We start from the raw sequence: 24,280 nt of genomic DNA, 5'->3' as shown, positions 1-24,280 counted from the left end.
TAGAACTTACATTTTCACATCCTTTTCCCACATAATGTTCATCACAGAGATATGGTTAAAGAATAAATCTGATCCTACAACACTAGAGATCTGCCCAGTGGGATATAAGATGATACAGATCAACAGACAAAGGGAAAAGGGAGGTGGGAGTAGCAATGATATATAAGGTTTTTAGGGGGGGAACAGCTCCCTATTCGAACCAGAAATAGAGCTGTTGTTCTGTCAGCTTAGAAGAGACCCTGCACAACAACCTCTAGGTCTCATACTCTGTTAAAGACCTCTTGGTTCATGATCAAAATGTACACCATAAGAATTGCCGCTGTTGGGTCAGACCAGTGGTCCATCATGCCCAGCAGTCTTCTCACGCGGCGGCCCTTGGTCAAAGACCAGCTCCCTAACTGAGACTAGCCCTACCTGCATACATTCTGGTTCAGCAGGAACTTGTCTAAATTTGGCTTGAATCCCTGGAGAGTGTTTTCCCCTATGACAGACTCCGGAAGAGCGTTCCAGTTTTCTACCACTCTCATTCGTACGGAATCTATCCCCTTTCAATTTTAGAGAGTGCCCTCTCGTTCTCCCTGCCTTGGAAAGGGTGAACAACCTGTCCTTATCTACTAAGTCTATTCCCTTCAGTACTTTGAATGTTTCGATTATGTCCCCTCTCAATCTCCTCTGTTCGAGGGAGAAAAGGCCCAGTTTCACTATATGGCAACTCCTCCAGCCCCTTAACCATCTTAGTTGCCCTTCTCTGGATCCTTTCAAGTAGCATCATGTCCTTCTTCATGTACGGCGACCAGTGCTGGACGCAGTATTCCAGGTGAGGGTGCACCCTAGCCCGGTACAGCGGCATGATAACCTTCTCCGATCTGTGTGTGATCCCCTTCTTTATCATTCCTAACATTCTGTTCGCCCTTTTTGCTGCCGCCGCCACACATTGCATGGATGGCTTCATCGACTTGTCGATCATAACTCTCAAGTCTCTCCAAGTACTGCCCCAGACATCCTGTATTCGTGCATGAGATTTTTGTTACCTACATGCATCACTTTACACTTATCCACATTAAACCTCATATGCCATGTTGATGCCCATTCCTCAAGCCTGATTATGTCACATTGCAGATCTTCACAATCCCCCTGTGTCTTCACTACTCTGAATAACTTTGTTTCGTCCGCAAATTTAATCACCTCACTCGTCGTACCAATGTCTAGGACCCTCTTTTCAAATGACAGACCCAAACCCGGACCAAATTCATAAAAAATGGATGGAAACCATATAAATCACATTACAAATAATAGTTCCACTAGTAGAGAGGAAAGTACCTAAAAGCGAGAATAAACCATGATACTCAGCAGAACTGAGAAGCCTGAAAAGAAAATGCTGAAAGCTAGAAAAAGCTTGGAGAAAATTGAGAGATCAAGCGATTAGAGACAGATGGAAAAAACAACATGCATATTATTACAGACAAAACAAAATAAATGAAAATACTATTCAGATATGATTGGGGTAGACAAACCAGACTAAAAGAAGTTGTTCACACAGCAATGACTACCTCAACCGTATCTGCTCCCATACCCAACTCATTTGTGTCTTACTTTGAGAATAAGATATAATGTATTTAAACTATTTGATAATATGGCAGACATTCAACTAGAGGATACTATTTCTGAAAGTAATTCATTAGATATTCCAGTGGACAGAACATGGACAGCGTTTAATACTGTCACAATAACAGAATTAAAAACTTCGGTGAATAGGCTATCTGAAACAAAATGCCAAGTGGATCTGTGTCCATCCCATCTATACTGAGATTTGCAGGAAAAAGTATTGAATTGGTTAGTCGAGATGATTAATTCTACACTAGGGCAAGGATGGTTCTTTGAGGAATTCTGAGAAATTCTACTTCACCCATCCTTAAGGAGCAGACTCAGACCTATGCCAAGCTGCAAGTTACAGACCAATAGCAAGCATACCATTCATGATGAAATTGATAGCGTTTGTAGTCACCACCCAGCTAAAATGGAATTTATCATTATCCTCCCAACATGGGTTCAGAAACGAACACAGTACAGAAACATGCTTGATTGATCTGACATCGAGAGATCAGTATTAAGCACAGGTAAACAAATGTCACTACTACAGTTTGATGTCTCAGCAGTATTTGACAGAGTCAACCACACTGCTGCTAAATAAACTGGCTGAAATAGGAATATCAGGAATGGTATTACAATGGTTCAAAGGCTTCCTAATGCAAAGATGCTACAGTGGTTCTAAGGTTTCCTGATGAAAAGATGTCACAGAATGTTCCCTTCTCTGATTACTGTTATCCAACACACAGAATACCACAAGGATCTCCCATCTCACCACTATTATATAACATCTTCATGACCACATTGAACTCGATAAGCCTCAGTCAAGGGAATGGCTTTTCTCATATGCAGATGATGCCTTTCTACTAATCCCTGCAAATCTGAACCAAGCATGCATGACTACAGTACTGACCAGAAGGCTAACTAAAGTGAAAGAATGGGCAGGGAGATACCATCCCAAACTAAACACCAAAAATACCAAACTATTATGGTTTAGGTGACACCTAATCCCATCTACTGTTATTCTGACATTAGACCCAGAGTACTGGAGTCACTTTAGATAGCTTGTTAAGTTTTAAAGATCATGCTAACAGCTTTCTTACACTACAAAAACTAAGAAGAATGAAACCCTATTTCTTCCAACTGCACTACAGAATACTAGTCAACAATATTGTCCCTACTAGACTACTGCAATGCATTAATCTCTGATATCTCTGTGAAATTAATGAAAAAACTCCAACTAATACAAAACACTGCAGCAAAACTCATATACTACAAATCAAGATTTGACCATATCACATCACTGCTTATAGAACTATATTGGTTACCGACAGAAAATATAAAAATCAAACTATGCTGTTTAGCATCTAAAGCTCAATACAGTGATATCCTTAACAGCTTCCCCAGATTTACTGAACTATTAGGTAGATCTATGGACCAACGTAACTCTTAACAACCTAATCCCATCATTTCCAACTCTGAAATATATAAAATACAAGACATCTCACAGCAAATCATTCAACTGCCAAATAGCAAAAGTACGGAACTCGCTTTCCATCATAATTTGCAGAACCACAGCATCATAAACATCTAAAACCATGTTTCTTTAAGAAATCCCCAAAGAGACTCAGATTAATAATATGAGTGGGTGCTGAAAAGTTCTCAGCCCAACCAAGAACAGAATGGCATGAATATTTATTTATTTGTTCATTTTTCTATACCGTTCTCCCAGGAGAGCTCAGAACGGTTTACATGAATTTATACAGATACTCAAGCATTTTTCCCTGTCTGTCCCAGTGGGCTCGCATTCTATCTAATGTACCTGGGACAATGGGGGGATTAAATGACTTGCCCAGGGTCACAAGGAGTAGCGTGGGTTTGAACTCACAACCCCAGGGTGCTAAAGCTGTAGCTTTAACCACTGTGCCACACTCTCCCAATCAATAATCTGAAACAATGTCCAGAGAATTTTGTTTCTGCAAATTGGCACTTAACAAATTAAGATGACACTTTTCAGCTACAGTGGCAAAATAATGTTCAGAGTTTAGGAAGTTGGTTGGTTGGGCTGAGAACATTTCAGCACACCCTTATACAAGTCACCTGAAACAAAGGCAATATTAATGGTCAGCTGCTATTTATGATACGTATATTATCTCAGACTGTATATATACAATTTGATAACTTTATGTGGCATATATAATTCTTTGTAACAAACTCTACACAAAATTCTATTTAACAATACAGTGGTACCTCGGTTTACGAGTGCACCAGTTTGTGAGTGTTTTGCAAGACGAGCAAAACATTCGCAAACTTGGTGCCTCTTAAACCGAGCTTGCCTTGCTGTACGAGCGTCCCCCCCCCCGAGCAGTCAATGACACTTCCTTTACCCGACTTGGCACCAGTGCCGGTGCCCGAAGATCCTCCCTCTTCTGGCGCGGCCTGGGCTGGGCGGTGCATCGGAGATCCTCCTTCTTCTGGTCTGGGGCTGGGCTGGCTTTGAGCATTTGCGCATGCTCAAAGCCTTCTGGCCTTACTCTCTCCGAGATTGAGAGCGAGACCAGAAGGCTTTGAGCATGCGCAAATGCTCAAAGCCAGTCCAGCCCAGCCCAGAAGAAGGAGGATCTACGATGCACCGCCCAGCCCAGGCCATGCCATAAGAGGGAGGATCTTCGGGCACTGGTGCCAAGTCGGGTAAAGGAAGTGTCATTGACTGCTCTGGGGGGGGGGGGAAGTAGGATCGCGGTAGGGGGGGGCAATGCGAGTGGGGGGAGGATGTTGGTTCGCAGGGGGGAAGCCGGATCGCGGGGAGGGGTTTGGAACAGCGTCGGATTCCTCAAGGGGGGGGGAGAATGGAGCAGCGCCGGTAGCCTCGGGGGGGGGGAAGGAGGTGGAACCAATCAAAGCAGTTTCCCTTACTTTCTATGGGGTAACTTGCTTTGATATACGAGTGTTTTGGTTTAAGAGCATGCTTCTGGAACAAATTATGCTCTTAAACCAAGGTACCACTGTATGTTGTCTGTAAACCACCTATAACTCTAATTAATGAGGATTTGGTGGGATATAAGATCGCACAAAACATAACATGACAAAAAAGGTTTAGTCAACAAAAAATATACCCAAAATTTGTTTGTTTACATTGAATAAAATATAATATTAACTCTCACATTCATGAGCATATTCATCTGGGAGTTCTACTAACCCTAAGCATTATTCCCTGTATCTCCTGATGAGGGATTATATAAAAACTGGCTATTACTAATAGGAGTAGTGAGCTGTTGATTTTCAAACAATACTTGTTGTTATCCCTTGGTATAGGTATTTGTACAATAAAAAAGTGCTAAAAAATTTTTTAACACATACATTATTTTTAGTTCTTTTCTCAAAAGTATGTGGATAACTTTTGTTTAATGATATTTGTTTTCTCTTTCCCTGAATAGGGATCTAAAGCACAATGAAATCTCTTGGACTATTGAAGACATGAATGGAGCATTCTCTGGACTGGAGAGCCTTAGAAGGCTGTAAGTATATAACCTTAGATGAGATGGTGATTGCAATGTCTTCTTGTCAGATGGTAGTTACATTTTGGCAATTACTGTATTTTTCACTCCATAAGAAGCACTTTATTCCACCCAAAAGTGGGTGGAAATGTCAGTGCGTCTTATGCTGCGAAGATACAAATCCCCCCACCCCCGGTACCTTTTTAAAACACCCTCACCCTCTTCCTCCTACCATCAAACCGGTACCTGAGCTTACCCACCACCAAATCCTGCAGCCTTTCTTCTTCGGTCCCCCAACCACATCTGACGCAACTTCTCTCCCTCGCAAGCATCCTGCAGTTGCCGGAAACAGGATGCTGTGTCAAAAAAGGGCGGGACTTGTTGCGAGCGATTTCCAGTGGGAAACCAGAGCTGATGAATAGGAGCAGTTCCTACGGCGCTCACATACGAGTGTAAGAACCAGGGTCCGCCTCCTATTCTCTTCAACATTCAGCGCAGCCACTCTTGCTGATGCAGCTGGGCTGATGCAGCTAATGCCCTCGCTGACATGTGTGAGTGTAAGAGCCTCTCTGTGAGCACCTCCGTACCCAGGGTCCGCCTCCTATTCTCTTCAACATTTAGTACAGCCGCTCTTGCTGGCTGCCTGGGCTGATGCAGCTAATGCACTCGCTGACACGTGCATGGGCCAGCAGCATCAAATTCAGGAGATACTTGATCTACTGGGCATGTGCATTGCAACCTGCACCTGCAGCACATGGAGGTTACCAGTAGATCGGAAAAGAAGCAGATGTATGATTATTGAACAGAAGAACACCTTGCCTTAGAGTATACAGTAGGTAGATAACAAGAAGACACGGGAAGTGGGTGTTAAAAAGGTATGGAAATTGGGTGGGTAGTGGGATGGATGGAAAATGGGTTGGTAGGATATAGATTAGTAGTTGAAATTGAGATTGTTTGAATCTGATCTTTGATGTTTGCATTTACAAATTTCTTTTGTACCTAATTCTCATTGTACTTCCTCATGTTCAATAAAAATTATTTAAAGTAAAAAGGTACGGGGATTTTAAAAGGTACTGGATTTAGAGGAGGAAAACAAGAAAAAAAACATTCTGCACCTTGTCCTCTCTCCCTGCCAGGCTCTGTACCCTATCCCGGCCTACCACTATACCACCAGAGGGGGGACAGGGTACAGAGACTGGCAGGGAGGGGGGGACAGGTTGCAGAATTTTTTTTTCTTGTTTTCCTCCTCTAAATCTAGGGTGCGTCTTATGGTCAGGTGCATCTTATGGAGCGAAAAATACAGTAGAATCTTTTTTGTTTAAGAAATTTAAGCATCCTGGTCCATAAAAGTAGACGGGGTTAGGGGCGGCATTTTTCGAGTTAGGTGTTTCTTTGTGAATTAGGCACCAATACTTAGGTGAAGAAAACCTTGGCATAAATTGGGTGCCCATAAGTTAGGATGTCTAGTGATTACTAACCTCGCTTAGGCGGCACTAAGTGTGGTTCTTTACAGTGTGCCTTTTATTGAATCTTGGCACCAAATGTTTAGGTGGACTATTTAGAATTGGGCTCTTAACTGCATACTAAAAAATATTTATCTTTTTGAGTGAGGCCAGAGAGAGGGCATTCCTGCATTAACCAGTTAGTGCATCTACATTGCCACATGCTAACTGACTTGCGCACAGATAATTCAGGACACCTTACTGCCTATAAAATAGGAGGCGGTAAATACTCACTTGGTATTTTTGAAAAATGGTAGGTGCTAACGGCATCAGTCTTTCTGTTCACCCAAGTGCGCACAAAATTTGCTCACTTTCCCCCTGTTTTACTAAGGTGCACTAACCGTTTAGCGCACGCTAAATGCTAACGCGTCCATAGACTAACATGCCCGCATTAACATTTAGCGCACGTTATTCGGTTAGCGCACCTTAGTAAAACAGGGCCTTTATATGCTTACAATATATTCTCACTATATCTTAAGCATTTAATTACCATGACCTCAGTGCCACCACTCACCGCCCAATTATGTATGAAAGCAGGGAGAATTACGTGGAAATTTCTTCACTGCTCATGAAATTATTCAATAATGTTCACGTTGTGTTATTTATACTTTTCTTGAAATTAACAGTCTTTTTAGCAATTTATCAAAAGTTTTATGGTTCAAAAGAACCAGCTGTACTTATCTTAAAACCATTGTACTGCGCGGTCAGGGTTCAGCCTCTTGTTCTTAGTGTGCGCTAAATTGGTTAGCGTGCCTTAATAAAAGGCCCCCTATATCAACTATTGATTCAAAATTTTAAAAATGAAGACTTAAGAGAAATTTAAAAGGATTACATGGTATTTTTATATACTATAGTAATGACCCTATGCATATAAATACAATTTCAGAAAGGCCACTATGTTTACTTATATATTCATAGCATGCATGGTTTTTGAATGGGGTATGGTGTTCTTGGTTTAGATAGGCCTAATAGATAGGTATGTAGTTCCCATTTTTGCAAGGCAATATATGCATCCTTTAAAAAAAAAAAAATTTCCTCTGGTATTTACTGTTGCTCTGAGTCAGAACTAAGGGCTCCTTTTACTAAGCTGCGGTAGCTTTTTTAGCGCAACCCCCGCGCTACGCGGACAAACTTAACACCAGCTCTATGGAGGCATTAGCATCTAGAGCGCGTGGCATTGTAGCGCGCGCTAAAACCACTAGTGCAGCTTAGTAAAAGGAGCCCCAAGGCTCTCATTTATTAAGCAGCAGTATAGGTTTATACTAGTGGTCTCAAACTCGCGGCCCGGGGGCCACATGCGGCCCACCAGGTACTATTTTGAGGCCCTCGGTATGTTTATCATAATCACAAAAGTAAAATAAAACAGTTTCTTGATCATAGGTCTCTTTAGCTATAAATTACAATATTATTATTAAAACTTAGCCAAAAGGAAAGATTTATAAACTATAAAGAGTTTTACCTCATGCAAAATTGTCATTTCTTTAATAAGACGTTAATTATTTTTTTCTGAGGCCCTCCAAGTACCTACAAATCCAAAATGTGGCCCTGCAAAGGGTTTGAGTTTGAGACCACTGGTTTATACTGAGGGGGTGCTAAGGAACATATTCTGTAACCGGCACTGATATTGGCGGCTGCCTTTAAAGCGGCTGCCACTTGCGTGTTAATCATGAATTGTGTGCATATGAGAATGATGGGTGCTGGAAATGTAGGCCAGGGTTTTCTGGGCCTACATGTCCAGCACTTATCTTTGCCTGAATTGCACTTATGTAGGCGCTTTAGGCCGCCTAACGCCATCTCTGGCGTTGACCACACCTACTTTGGCATTCAGCGGCCTAAAGCACCTTCGTAGGTGCAATTCCAATGCTTTTTATTTAGATGCTGGTAGACGCTTCAACCTCACCGTTTATTGCCATTTCTAACAGTGTTCTTCAATTAACTTAGGCGCCAGTAGGGCACCTACCTGCACGTAATTTAGGTACCAATTTTAGAATTTACCCCTAAATGCTCCAACACTGCTCTGCTGCTCATAGGGATTCTCTGAGGATCTGAGCAGCAACGGAGAATTTAGTGCTCTGGAATGCGGTAGATATCTCTACCGTGGCTTAGTAAAAGGGGGGGGGGGGGGGGGTAAGGATTAGCTATTGGCTTGTTTGGATGTAGAATTTGAGGAGTGAGTGAAGCACACTTATGCTTAACTCTCCGGTGTTACGTACTGCCTGCCCCCCCAAAATAGATTTTTGTTTTCAGTTTCCTAATTGGCTTCCCTTGGATGTTCACTTTTGTAAAATCAGTGCTTACAGGGGAATTCTATATACGGCAGAGTATGTTTGGTGCTACTTCCAAACCAAATTTTCAATGCAGAAAAGCATTTTAATGGATGCAGAGCACCAAAATGGGGTAGAAATGGCAGATCCATGTGAAAACACACACCTATTTATAGAAAAGTGCTTACTTGGTTTCATGTGGATTTGCAAAGGGATGTGGCCATAGGAAGGGCAAGAGCTTTCCCTTAAAATGCATGCAGTGTCATAGAAGAGTATGGATCCACATCCAGTTTTCGATCCAGGGTTTCCACCTGGTTTCAGTTGGTGTAACTCTTTGTGCCCAAAGTTGAGTTTGGATCCTGGAACTACATGCTATTTTATAAAGGGTGCTGATTCTGGAATACCTGTTATAGATATTATTTTTTTTTTTTTTTCAGTTCTGAATTTTTGAGCCCCCTTTACTGAATCCAGCTAACTTGCAGCTCCAAAATCAGCTCCTTGCATATACAAAGCCTGAGAGGTTGTCCTTTTTTGTTTGTTTTGGACAGTATTTCTTTGTAAGTGGTTATTCCCATTATATGTGCCACCAAACTATGGGCTCCTTTTACAAAGGTGCACTAAGCGTTTTAGCGTGCACTAATGCATGCATGTTAGTCTATGGATGCGTTAGCGCGCATATATATTTAGGGTGCGCTAAACGCCTAGCGCACCTTAGTAAAACAGGGGGAATGTGTGCTTGTGGGTTGTTTTTTTTTCTGCAGCCTTGAGATATTTTATTTAGCTTGTCTTATTTCTAAATTTGCCAAGTTTGAGTGTCTTGACTTGGATGTCCCATTTTCTACCTGGATGATCTGTGTAAAACCAGGCTTCTTTTCCATCAAATACCAAAACTACTCAGAAAAACACTTTGGGCTCCTTTTACTAAGCTGCGCTAGCGGCATTGAGCTGGCGTTAGTTCTTGGCACATAGCGCAGGGTTAGCACGCACGGCAATGCAGCGCGTGCTAAAAACGCTAGCGCACCTTAGTAAAAGGAGCCCTTTGAATCAATGTAACAGAAAACTGTTTTACCTACAATAACCGTGAACTCCAAATTGTCTCTTCTCTGCTGTGCACTTGCCAAAAGAGCTATGTGTTTCCTTCTTATCTAAGGGCAAAGAAATCTTCTGCATCTTCTTCAACTAGGAAAGCTATTCTATAAATAAGAAACTGCTTCTAAAAATGTTCCCTCTTTTGTCCGTTGAAGACTATAATCTTTCTTAGTTTGTTTGCACAAAATATCCTCCAAGTAACATAAAATATGACCCAGTACATGTTGAATATCAAACTAACAGACGATAAAAAGACATATAATCAGCCTTTCAACAGGTGTTTTACCATTTACATCACACTGTTCTTGTTTGTTCATTTTATTGTCTTTCATTATGTGTACTGTCTCTATCCATTGTTCATGTCTTTTCTATCAGCCTCCATAACCTCATGTAGTTTCTATCATTTTTCTTTCTTGCTTCCTTTTTCAGATGCTACTTTTCTTCACATTGGCTGCCTTCTCTCTGCTAAGCCTGATTCTGAAGGGACAGGGGAAAGGGACTGGGACTTGTGTACTGCCTTTTTATAGTTTTACAACCACAGTCAAAGTGGTTTACATACAGGTACTTCAAGCGTTTTCCCTATCTGTCCCGGTGGGTTCACAATCTATGTCATGTACCTGGGGCAGTGGAAGGATTAAGTGACTTGCCCAGGGTCACAATGAACAATGCCAGACTTTGAACCCTCAGGGTGTTGAGGTTGTAGCTCTAACCACTACACCCCAATCTCCTTCTTGCTTCACAATTCATTGAGGCTAGAAGTTTTCTGCCCCCTCATCCACCCTCCTGAATTAATCTCCCTCCTGCAGCGCCATCTCTTGGCAATAACATTATATTACCAGTATATGAGGGGCCGCTGAAAAGTTCTCGGCTCATCCCAACCAACAAAATTGGAGCAGTCTCCATCGACAGCTATACACTTAATCCAGTGATTTTCCAATTTTTTGTTCCATATTATTCTGACAGAACAAAAAAAGTGCAAAATCACTGGACTAAGTCTAGCCCTCGATGGAGACTGTCCCAACTTTGTTGGTTGGGCTGAGAACTTTTCAGCAACCCCTCTTATGGTGACAGCAAGAGAATAAGTGATAACTGGCAATAAAACAAGGGTAGTCTCATTATTTTTGCAATATGGCACTAGGAATATTGTTTTATGTGTTCTAAGATTTTTTTTGACTCCAATACCACTGTTGTATTGTAAGATTTTGTACTTTATTTTCAGGATGCTGCAAGGAAATGGGATTAGATCTGTAACAAAGAAAGCATTTTCTGGGTTGGATGCTCTTGAACACTTGTAAGTAATTGAGATTAACAGCTTACTTTTGTACTGAGAATATTTGGAGTTAATACCAAAGTTAATTATGAAGGAGAGTCAATAACTAAGGTGACTTTTTTACTACTGGAATGTTGTACTTAATTCACCTTAGTTATCAATTCCCTAGCATATATGTCAGAAGTTATTCCTGCAGAAAATAATTGTGGTTATTTACAATTCTAGTTTAATAATTCTGTTTACCAATGAAACAGAGGAAAACTGATTTTATTGTACTGATCCTATTACATTAGTAATTATAGCTTAATGTACAATGTGCAGTGATGTTTGAAGGGGATGGGAGAACAAAGAAAAGCAAAGAACAATTTATTTAAAATAAAAAAGGAGGGAAAGACAGAAATTGACCAGAGGTTAAAATGGCACTAAAGCAAAAAAATTAAAAAAAAAAGAAGTCTCTTCTTCAAAGCTAGGCAGATCTTAAAGGGGGGAAAGGCATTTTATCTTAGGGCCTCTTCTATCAAACTTCGCTAGCAGTTTGTAGCATGGTGAGCTGTGCTGAATGGCCCGCGCTGCTCCCGACACTCATTGAGTTCCTATGAGCGTCGGGAACAGAGCGGGCCATTCAGCGCGGCTCACTGCGCTAAAACCTGCTAGCGCAGTTTGATAGAAGAGGTCCTTAGTCTTATATCATGGCCATTTCATAGCGGTTTCTTACAGACTGAGATAAATATTTTTCTGTTTTCCATATTCTATTTCAGAGACCTGAGTAACAATGCTATCATGTCAATACAAGGAAACACTTTTTCACAAATGAAGAAACTTCAGGAGCTGTAAGTGAGGTTTTTTTTTTTACTATTATTATTATTGCCTTTGATACTGGTCCCTTCATGTCAAAAAACTTCATAAGAGTAAAAGTGAATTGGTTGTTCACTTTTTCAGAAAGTACAAAGACTAGAGGACTTGTCAGGAATTTACTAAGCAGTACTTCTGAAACAAATTGTAGAGCTCTGAAATTTAAAATTATGACTCACAATTTAATATACAGTACATTTAAAATTATAAAACACATATTAAACCGTTTGCATTATTGCATACATTTTGCAAAAAAATATATGTTTCACAATAATATTTAAATCATTCATCTTATAAATCAACATATCAATCATCATCATATCAAATATAACCCCCTTTTACAAAAGCGTATTGTGGATTTTAGCGCCGGCTGCGGCTCCAGTGCTCATAGAATTCCTATGAGCATTGGAGCTGTTACCACCATGGCTGGCGCTAAAATATGTTCAATGCTTTTGTAAAAGGGGGAGAGGGGACAATGAACTGTTAAAGCTACATGAATAAATTTTATTATTGCACATATTAATATGAACTTACATAGTCCTACTAAAAAATGTACCTTTGAAATTGTCTCTTATATGATTCACATACAGAGATGAATCCAAAATGAAATTGTTCATTCAAAAAGAAATGAACTGTGAGCATGTGTATTCATTAATCAATCTAATCTAATATTTAAAATTATTAACAACTCACTCTTTATTAATTTGCACTGTGTCAAAAACAATGATAATTGTGTGTATAAGTTTCAACAATAGTGTCAAACCTCAAAGGTATTTTCACGCATATAACGCGCACACGTGTACAACGCGCACACGGGTATAGCGCGCAGGAACAAGGAATTTATGTAAGAAAATTTTGGTATAGCGCGCCCACGCGTATACCGCGCATGCTCCTCATTGAACTTTCATAATCCATGCCAGCGTTTAAGTCCTATTTATCTAACTGTTGCTTCGTATGCAAAATGACTTCACAAGAAATATAAGCTGAGCTATTTTAACTATCAGCAAATGCCGCCAGCAGGGAAATTACCAATGAAGTAATTTTGTTTCCCATGTTTTCTATTGTAATGCCTATTCTATTGTGATGCGGTGTTTTCTGTCTTGCTGGGGCCCTCCTCCATCTTCCTGCATCATTCGCTGAAAGCCGCGGGCAGCGGATCCTATGTGCCTCTTGTGGCTGACCCAGAAGTGTTCCTCTGACGTCACGACGTCAGAGGGAACGCTTCCCAGCCGCAGGAGGCGCATGGAAGCCGCTGCCGCGGCTTTCAGCAAATGCTGCAGGAAGATGGAGGAGGGCGCCAGCAAGACAGAAAACAATTGTATAACGCGCTCACGGATATTACGCGCATGGCTATTGCGCGGTTTGTAAAATCTTGTACAATGCGCGCGTTATATGTGTGAAAATACGGTACTCATGTACACCCTACTAAATGTGATGAGACAGCCTTAATTGCTTCAATTTGATACTTTTTGAATGTCATACATTGAAAAAACAACAGAATATAAAGTCCTACTTAAGTGACTGTCATTTCCAAACTATTAAAAAGGTAACTTACTCTGTGCATAAAAACAAAAAATAAATAATAAAAAATATTTGTCATTTTTTTCAGGCTATATTATAGATAAAAACGTTCTTAAAATATCAAAAATCACATTGAGTGTTTAATTAAATTGCCATGCTGGTACCAAAAGCTAAATTATTGAAACTAACCATGAACCTCGCCACATATGATGTTTCAAACAATGACTGGCATCAGTATAAAAGTAATATTAGAAACTCACATAGCCATCCTTACCTTTACACTTGAGCTGAATAAAACACTACAAATGAACTCTTTAGACCTGTTGTCTAAACATTCTTAAATTATTTTATAGAAAAAGAAAAATGTTGCTTACCAACAGTAAAAATGGCCTTAGCTTGTGGAAATGTCCATGTAAGGTCACACTAAGGCCACATTTTACTGCTGTTTGATAAGTGTCCCTTAGTTTCCTGTGACGTATCTCATCTGACCTTATAACTGTCCATTTTCAGGTTTGCAAGTTGTTCATAATTTTTTTTCTCCTGTGAACAATGTGGTATCTATTCTATTCCTATGTCAACTATCTTTAGGGTTGTCATCCATGAATACCAAAAATATGTGTTTGTTTCAAACATCTTTTTTGTTCACATATTGCTTCTTGGCACCTTTAAGTCATACAGTTCTACGTCTGGGCTTTCTAGTTTTCCTGACATAAATGAAAAAAAGTCTTGTCGCCTCACATTACGTCATTATCCATCATCTTGTATCAGTGCTTTTGCTGACCTGATTTTTCTTTGTCTCTTTCAGCATTACCAGATATTTTTCATATCTCACTTGGAGATCCTGGAAATTCTACCAACAAAAGGGGGAAAAAAATCCACAAAACCAAAGCACGAGGAGAACATTTGGATAAAAGTGTGTAGTACCTGGATGAGTTCAAGAAAGGCAAAAAATTAAAAAAAAATTGAACCAAGGAAAAAGAAAAATCTCTTTAATAATAAAAAATAGGAGGCACAAAAGCAATTGTAACAAAGAGGACCCATTCATGGTTCACTGTGACAAGACAGCTTTTTCTCCAAAAGTTGCTCTATTTTTATGTTGTAATTGTCCTGTGTATCTTTTTACAATTTCTTTTTATAATTTTTACGTTACATGGACTCCTGAGGAAGGCATAGTGCTGAAACATGGACCGTGTCAGGTCCTTCTTATTAATATTGCTTTTGTGCCACATATTTTTATTATTAAAGAATTTTTTTCCTTTACTTTTGTTCAATTATTGGATATTTTTGCCTTTCCTGTACTCATCCAAGTTTTATCCACTGTTCTTCTTGTGCAGTACTAATGATACCCTTTATGCCGTATTTCTCAGTCACTTCTTTGGCACACCCATATGTTTTTTCTTTTTTTCTAGCTTTTATTTACTATCCTTACATAAAGATATTTTGCCATTTTTATATCTTAGTTTAATTCAGTGTTCTGCCCATTCCCTTACCTCCTTCCACTATTCCATCTCCTCGTTTACATACCACTCCAGTCAGTATGTTTAAGATTGAGGTTGGTGTCTGGAATTCATACTAGCATTTTTATCAAACATAAGAATTGCCACTGCTGGGTCAGACCAGTGGTCCATCGTGCCCAGCAGTCCGCTCACGCGGCAGCCACCAGGTCAAAGACCAGTGCTCTAAATGAGTCCAGCCTCACTTGCATACGTTCCAGTTTAGCAGGAACTTGTCCAACTTTGTCTTGAATCCCTGGAGGATGTTTTCCCCTATAACAGACTCTGGAAGAGCATTCCAGTTTTCTACCACTCTGGGTGAAGAAGAACTTCATTACGTTTGTACGGAATCTATCCCCTTTCAACTTTATAGAGTGCCCTCTCATTCTCCCTACCTTGGAGAGGGTGAACAATCTGTCTTTATCTGCTAAGTCTATTCTCTTCAGTATTTTGAATGTTTAGATCATGTCCCCTCTCAATCTCCTCTTTTCAATGGAGAAGAGGCCCAGTTTCTCTAATCTCTCACTGTACGGCAACTCCTCCAGCCCCTTAACCATTTTAGTCGCTCTTCTCTGGACCCTTTCGAGTAGTACTGTGTCCTTCGTCATGTATGGCGACCAGTGCTGGACGCAGTACTCCAAGTGAGGGTGCACCATGGCCCGGTACAGCAGCATGATAACCTTCTCCAATCTGTTCATGATCCCTTTCTTAATCATTCCTAACATTCTGTTCACCCTTTTCACCGCTGGACTGTTTGATAAGTGGTAACCAAGTAGACTCCTACCTGGACATTTTAGTATTGCCATTTGTGAGTACTAGGTCCAGAGTTATGTTTGTTTATTAAAAACTTTATATACCGCATAACAGCCTAAAAGTTACATGTTCCCCTATGGGTTCCATTTCTATTTTTTTGAGTAGAACCATTTGAAAGGCATAAATGATCTCTCTAATTCTTACTCATTCTAAAGATAGGATATTTTAGTTCACATTGAGCAGCTGCACCTAGAGAATGACATGGGGACAAATTTTTTTCCCTATTCTCGTGGGAACTCATTTTCCCGTCACGGTGAGTTCTGTTCCTGCCCTTGTCCCATTCCTGCAAGCTCTGTCCTCATCTGCACAAGCCTCAAACACTTTAAAATTATAAGTATTTGAGGCTTGTGCAGTTAAGGCAGAGCTTACAGGAATGGGGCAGGGTTAGTAACAAAACTAGCGGAAACGGAAACAGGGCGGGGAAATTGAGTTCCTGCGAGGATGAGGACAAATTAGACCCCGTGTTATTCTCTAGCTGCACCTTCACCTTCATTCCCACCTTTATATATACCTATGGCAAAATATCTGTCCAGTTTCTTCTATCTGAGTCAGAGGTTGGTGGATGTCATCTTTTTCAAGTTACTTCAAAGTGTTTCTTCCTTTTCCCGTGCCTCTTGCATTTCAGTTTCGTTAATAATTTTGGCATTAAAAGCTGCTGCTCCACCATTTTAGCCATATCTAGCCTTCCTTTTTCAAGTGAGTACTTTTTTCCCTTTCAAAACAATGCATATAGTTCTGAAAATGAAAACTACATTCCCCTACTCCCACCCTATGTTGTTTGCAGTTTAAAAAGTATATGCATTGTTAATCCCTTTGCACACTTTTCAGCCACAGAGCGAGTGGACTATTTTAATAAAGGCAATTAACTGCAATAAATGACTTTTGAAAATTGCTCTCTGTATGGGTAATTTTAGGACTGCTTGAATAACTGCCAGATCTGCTGGTATTCTTTTTCTTTTCTTTTTTTTATTTCTTTTTAACCTATGGACCTCATACTCCTATCACTTTCAAAATGCCTAAGGAGATGTCCTGCATTCAAGCTATTTATCAATACTTACATTCCACAAAATATGACAACTAGTATCATCTTAACAGAATGCCACAACTAAACCTAAAACAAAGGCCTGACATGTAGACGTGCTGAATACAAAATAACAGGAAGCCTATCAAATCAGTTTTAAAAATGCACCTGCTAATTTCTGTGGATACTTTTTGTGACTAGAAATAAATTCATAGAGGGGCATAATAAAAAGAAAAATGTCTAAGTCCCCTTTTGGCCTAAGGCCTTAAACGTTGAAAGTAGAAGCAGGGAAAATGTCCATAATCAAAAAAAATGTCCAAAAGGAAGTTTTTTTTTATAATGGCATGCCTCTATGTTCAGCTGTTTAAATGCCCAGACCACCACACTATGTCTAAACCAGTGGTCTCAAACTCGCGGCCCGGGGGCCACTTGCGGCCCGCCAGGTACTATTTTGTGGCCCGCGGTCTGTACTAGTGCTGCCCGCTCTTTGCAGTGTCCTCTAGCTTCCCCCCTGGCCTCCCACTCTTACCTTCAGATAATTACCGCAGCCTGCAGAGAGGATTGCCAGTGCTGTAGTGATCATTGCAGGCTGCTGTCATCCTCAGCAGCATGTTCCCTCTGCTGTGATCCTGCCCCTGACGTCAGAGGAGGGTCAGGATCGCGGCAGAGGGAACGTGCTGCGGAGGCCTATGGCAGCCTGCAAGGAACGCTACAGCACCGGTGATCGTCTCTGCAGGCTGCGGTAATTAGCTGAAACTAAGACCGGAAGGCCAGGGGGAAGCTGGAGGACACTGCAAAGAGAGGGGAACATGCAGGCCTTCGGGGAGGGGGGGAGAAGATTTATAAACTATAAAGAGCTTTACCTCATGCAAAATTGTCATTTTTTAAATAAGATATTAACTATTTTTCTACGGCCCTCCAAGTACCTACAAATCCAAAATGTGGCCCTGCAAAGGGTTTGAGTTTGAGACCACTGGTCTAAACTTATACCTCATAATGAACCTAAAAAACGCCTAAGCCCTAAAAGTCCAACACAAGGGCTTTTAGGCGAAGGAGAATCCAGTCCTTCGCCTAAAAGCTGGATTCTGTAACCAGTGTGTGTCAAAAAACAACACCGGTTACAGAATCCACCCCCCCCCCCCCCCACGGTGAATGTATGACAAAACCTTGAAGCCTTGAAGAGCTACTAAAGGGATAAGAGATCGTTAAGGGGAAGATATTGATATATATCCCTTTTTCTCACAACATCCCCTCCCCCACCAATAGGTCTACCTTCAAATTTGTCTTTTCCCATTAAAGGTTACCAACAGTGGCATCACATCACATTCACTTCCTGCGGCCAGCCCCAGAGACTTCCCTTTGACATGTCCCACCTATTCAGAAACAGGACTTAGTATCAGAGGAATGGCTGAATGTGGCCACAGAAAGTAGGCATGAAGTGTTGCCACTATCAGTAATCAATAGCAGTAAAGATAAGTTTGAATGTAGGGGGAGGGGAAGGATAAAGAGAAATGCCAGATATTTGGAAGAAAGGAAAAGGAGGAGAGATGCTGAACTGCAATGGTGGGGGTGGGGGTGAGTTGGTAGGCCTTAAGGCCCGGATTCTCTAACCAACGCCTATTCTTTTTAGGCACAAGTAAGTGTCCGAACTCAGTAAACAACACCATTTAAACAACGTTTTTACCCGAGTTTCAAGGCGCTTATTGACACCTAAAAAATCAGCACCAGAATCGCACCTCCATAGGCATTTTAGGCTGCCTAATGCCACTGTGGGCATGTCTAATGCCAGAAGTGGCCTTAGGCGGTCTAAAACGCCTGCAGAGGTGCAGTTCACATCAAAGGTAGGCACCGGAAATGTTGGCCTGGAAAACCTTGGCCTACATTTCCTGTGCCTATCTTTGCCAGAGGCATGGCTCTGTAACCGGCACCGTTGCATGATTGACACACAATCGGTGGCTGTCGACAGTGGCTTTGGTTACCGAATCTGGGCCTAAGTGTGTATTTTTAAAAGCAGGCATAATTATATGGGTTTGAAGACATTATAAACATAAAACTAATTTATTTCAATGTAATTAGTAGGCTGTATGGACATACTGTCTTTACTGTTAAATGTTATTCTATAAAAATCAGTGTCCCTATTACTGCTTTCTTCAGACATTTGGTGACTTCAAGCCTTTTGTGTGATTGCCAGCTGAAATGGCTACCACAGTGGATAGCAGAGAACAACTTTCAAGCCTTTATAAATGCCACCTGTGCTCATCCCCAGCTGTTGAAAGAAAGAAGTATCTTTGCCATTAGCCCTGAGGGATTTGTGTGTGGTAAGTTTAAACTTTCTCTATACTGTCCCACCTTTCATTAGCAGATTGTTTTATAGGTGACTTTCTGTTGGTGAAACATCTGAAATGCTTTGGGAAGAAGTTTAAACCTAATTAAGATTTATGGCTTATTTCATGGTAAACATTTTTTTTACAGATGTTCTGACCTTTATAATTTTTTTATTTATTTTTTTGTCAGGAATAAAATTATCTTTTTTGTGTTACTGAAATTCATAAAAGCTTACTTGGTTGTAAATGACATGTATTGTTATGTTCTTTTATAAGCAGAAAAAGAAAAATGGGGGGAAAAAACCCTTTGTTAATTTTTCATTTACAATCGTCCTAGCTGCCAGACTGCATGAAAAAATGGAATCTTTTCCCACATCTTCACTTGCATTTTGGTCAATAACTACTACTAAGTCCACAAGCTATCCTTATTCAATCACACTCCCATCTCAGCATATTTCTATGCAGGTGATATTTTACTAATCTCCTACCAAGATCTTTATTCTCTTGACCTGACTGCTTTACAGGTTTGTTGGATTCATTTTCTGAATTGTTCTGCTCCCATCATTGTATCCTTAACCCCTCATAAACTTTTGCTTCCTGGAAAACTGGCCATTCACTCTACTTTCATAAGGCCCAGCTCTCCTAGGTTAACCAGTTGCTCTTGCTGAGTCATTCAGATGTTTAAGTATCCATCTGGACTACCAGTTCACCTTAAATACTCATATCTCCTCAGCTGTCAAATCCTGCTTTTTTTACACTACTTCAAATATGTGCTATCTGGAGCTAAATAAATTATTTTTCCTGCTCTTCTTTCTTATGGGTCCTGGTTACAAACTGTTTGAAATATTATAATATTGATCTTAATTCTGTCCTTCCTCAGAAACTTCAATCTGTACGAAATAAAGTCATCAGGGCTTTAACTCACACTTGAAGATAAGATCAGATTGCCCTGCGTTTGATGCGTTTGATTGATTGATTACTACTACTTAACACTTATATAGCGCTGAAAGACATACACAGCGCTGTACATTTTACATATATAGACGGTCCCTGCTTGGAAGAGCTTACGATCTAACTTGGACAGACATGACATATATATTGATTGATTGATTGTAATATTTATAGTCTGTTCTATCTAACATTCAAGGCAGATAGCATCCAGTTCGCATTTAATCAATACAGTCATAAGCAAAATAAAACATTATAAAACAAATTTTACATTAATAACAATAAAATTTAAAAAGAAAAAAATATCCATCCAGCATTAAATTCTATGCTCCTAATTAAGGGCTCCTTTTACAAAGCCACCTTAGGCTTTTTTATCGCCGGCCGTGTCGGTATTAACACTAACACTCATAGAATTCCTATGAGCGGCGGAGCTAATACTGCAGTGGCCGGCAATAAAAAGGTCTACTGCAAATTTATAAAAGGGGGGATAAAAGATTTAAAGTCTACAATATCATCTGCTAACATCTCAAACCTCTCCATACACTTGTTGAAAGTTTTTTGTTTCTTTTTTAACATTTCTATATTCTGTACCGTTCTAAGTTGACACAGTAGAGCATTGTTTCTCTATTCCTTTAGGCTCAGATTCTCTAACCAGTGCCGTTGTCAGCAGCTGCCTTTAAAATAGCTGCAGATCATGTGTCAAATCACGCTACGCCCTTAGTTAGAGAATTGCGCCTACGGCAAAGGTAGGCACCAGAAATGTAGGCCAGTGTTTTCCAGGCCTGCATTTCCAGCACCTACCTTTGATATAAATTACGCCCCTGAAGGGCGTTTTATGGCACCTAACGCCTCTTCTGGCATTAGCCACACCTACAGTGGCTTTAGGTACCGTAAAGCGCCTATGAAGGCGTGATTTCAGTGCTAATTTTTCAGATACCAGTTAGGTACCTTGAAAATCAGTGAAAAACATCATTTAAATAAAATTTTTCACTGAGCTTGGGTGCCTATTGGTGCTGTTTAGAGAATTTGGGCCTTTGTTTCTAGTTCCCATCTGGATTCCACAAAACACTGTGCCTTTTTCCCGCTTGCCCCTGTGATCTGGAACTCCCTTTCCCGGCCCTGCATAAGGAACCTTCTTATCTTAGATTCAGATCAGTATAAAATTAGACGTTTTCTCTCTAGCTTTCCTAAGTTCTAGGGGTAGCATGGGGCAGTAGAAACACATATGCTCTGTGATCTGCTTAGTAGTTTGTTTGTCCTGCTTTCTTTTGTCTTCCACACTGGCGCAGCTAAATGATTGGGATTTCTGTGGAGAGAAATGTTTTTGAAGATTTTCTTTAGATAGCAAGCTCTGGTAAAATGATGTTACACAAAAAAAAAAAACCCTCTTTGCTTGTGGGGTTGATAGACAAGGGGCCTGTTACCCAACTTTAAAGGGTAAAACAAATTGATTTAGTACAATAGTAAAATATTTTAATATTTATTTCAAAGTTTTTTTTTTAATAACTTCCCACAGATGGTCAAATTGTTAATCCAATAAAAAGCTATCACCTAAATTTTCTTTTGGTTTTGCTTTTATTGCTTTTAAAGTGGACTAACACAGCAACCACCACACTACTTCTTCCAAAATTACATACTATGTTTATCCTAGGAGGACCCACAATGTGGTTGACTTGTTCAGCCTTCCCAAAATTAATGCTGGGGTCATGCGGGAGATGGCAAGGCAAATGTTTGCCCTCAGGCTCACTTTGCCTACTGGGGAAATCTGCTCCTTCTCATCCCTTTATTAAACTGAGACCGCCACGTTGCCATGGTAATGCAACATCCTATCTGTTTCATTCAGTGCTATTGAAACCCAGGGAAACAGGTGAGTTCTGGGTGGTTTATAATCTCCTACCTCTCATCTTTCAAGGAGTGGGAGAGTAACTTAAGTATTAGTGCACTGGGCTGAGAACCCAGTGGATTCCCACTTCAACTCCTGTTGACTTTAGGCAAGTCACTTAACCCTCCATTGCCCCAGGTACAAAAATATAGATTGTGAACCCTCTAGCAATAGAGAAAGCTTGTAATAAATATAAAGATTATAATTCAAGAGATAATCATATAACATAACATTTTATTTATATACACCTGGTAGCTCGATGCAGTGAACAGAATTACCTAGAGGCTGAACATAACTGGCATATAGTACAGGGACAGTGATTTAAAGGCTCAACAGAATTGGCGAGGTAGACAGAAAGCATAGATCAATGCTCCATCAAAAACCTATTGAACAGATGGGTTTTCAAGTTACATCTGACATGGCCATGTTTTGCCAGGAGGCTGCGTCAGAGACAACAAACTAGAAAGGTACAATCAAAAAACATACTTCTCTCTAAACCAACCCTACAGCAAATCCTCCAGGAGGAATCCCTCATTGTTGACATTTGGCTATAGATATGAGTAATCAAGTAGAACAGCATGGTAGCTATATACGTTACTTCAGTAATGTATTGAAAGTATAAAAAATGAAAAGATATTTTGCTTGTTATCCATTTTTTGCGTTTATTTTTACTGCAGGCTAAGGGGTGGTAAACACTAACACATGCTTACCCCAACAAAAAAAGGGTTTACCTTGGAGGGTTTTCAGGTGTCCCGTGGTAGTTTTGGGATCAGTGAGCACTGGCGAGCGGGTCTGGGAGGCAGAGAGTATGCGTGTTCTGTGCTAATTAGCGCAGCTACATTGCCACACACTCACCGATTAATGTGTAGTTATTACATGAGTCCTTACCACTTACAAAATAGGTGGTGGTAGGGGCTCATGTGATAAAGATCATGCACTAATGGGAAAATTGGTGCTGATCATTAATAGAGAAAATAGAAAATGTTATTATTTTACCCCACAGTAAAAATGACCTTAGTGCACGGGAATGACCTGTGTAAAGATGTGCTAATGCCACTTTTTACCACAGTTTGGTAAAAAGGTCTGTAAGATAGCTAGTGGGTACCAGCAAAGCTTTTCCCTCAAGACATAAGAGTGGGAGAAAAGCTTTTAGTAAATGAAGTTTTTCCAAGGACAAACAATTTGAAATTTTTCTGCTTTCTCTGGTATTCCTTGACCCCCACTTCAGAGTTCCTATAAACTTCAAAAGTAGTTATTTCATTTAATTATGCTACTGAATTAAAGGCTGTGGTAGAAACCCATTTACAAATAAGTAAAGACACTTTATTAATTTGAAAATATTAATTGGGAAGAATACATACTTTGTAAACGGGTTTCAACCAGAGCCTCTAAAGTAAATATAAATACTCAGCTGATGAGAAACATAGAAGATGACGGCAGAAAAGGGCTACAGCCCATCAAGTCTGCCCACTCTGCTTACCCACCCCTTGTCTATGCCCTAATGACCCAATTTCCTTATCTTGACCCTCGTAGGGATCCCACATGGGTATCCCATTTATTCTTAAAGTCTGGCACGCTGTCTGCCTCGATCACCTGCACTGGAAGCTTGTTCCAATGATCAACCACTCTTTCTGTGAAGAAATACTTTCTGGTGTCGCCATGAAATTTTCCGCCCCTGAGTTTGAACGGGTGCCCTCTTGTGGCCGAGGGTTTCTTGAGAAAGAAAATATCATCTTCCACTTCGACACGTCCCGTGAGGTACTTAAATGTTTCGATCATGTCTCCCCTCTCCCTACGTTCCTCGAGAGTGTAGAGCTGCAATTTGTTCAGTCTCTCTTCGTATGAGAGACCCTTGAGCCCCGAGATCATCCTGGTGGCTGTCCGCTGAACCGATTCAATTCTGCGTACATCTTTACTGTAATGTGGCCTCCAGAATTGCACACAGTATTCCAGATGAGGTCTCACCATGGCCCTATACAACGGCATTATAATTTCAGGCTTTCGGCTGACGAAACTTCTATTGATACAACCCAATATCTGCCTTGCCTTAGATGAAGCATTCTCCACTTGATTGGCAGTTTTCATGTCTGCAATGATGATTACTCCTAAATCTCGTTCTGCTGAAGTCCTAGTTAAAGTTTCTCCGTTCAAGAAGTACGTCCTGCATGGATTTCCACTTCCGAGGTGCATGACCTTACATTTCTTAGCATTGAAGCC

General features: G+C 40.4%; 1 protein-coding gene across 2 annotated transcripts in view; it reads left to right on the top strand.

The window, feature by feature from the left end:
* LRIG3 (leucine rich repeats and immunoglobulin like domains 3) overlaps nucleotides 1–24,280 on the top strand; it is a 159,631-nt gene that overhangs the window by 106,724 nt on the left and 28,627 nt on the right. For both annotated transcript variants that reach the window (XM_033958694.1, XM_033958693.1), the window contains exons 9-12: nucleotides 5,025–5,105; nucleotides 11,159–11,230; nucleotides 11,968–12,039; nucleotides 19,064–19,227. In XM_033958694.1, coding sequence (XP_033814585.1) covers nucleotides 5,025–5,105; nucleotides 11,159–11,230; nucleotides 11,968–12,039; nucleotides 19,064–19,227 — 389 coding nt within the window. The remainder of the gene's footprint in view (nucleotides 1–5,024; nucleotides 5,106–11,158; nucleotides 11,231–11,967; nucleotides 12,040–19,063; nucleotides 19,228–24,280) is intronic.

The sequence above is a fragment of the Geotrypetes seraphini genome, chromosome 9 (assembly GCF_902459505.1).
Source record: "Geotrypetes seraphini chromosome 9, aGeoSer1.1, whole genome shotgun sequence".
Classification (NCBI taxonomy): Eukaryota; Metazoa; Chordata; class Amphibia; order Gymnophiona; family Dermophiidae; genus Geotrypetes; species Geotrypetes seraphini.
This window is presented reverse-complemented; position numbering and strand designations above follow the sequence as displayed.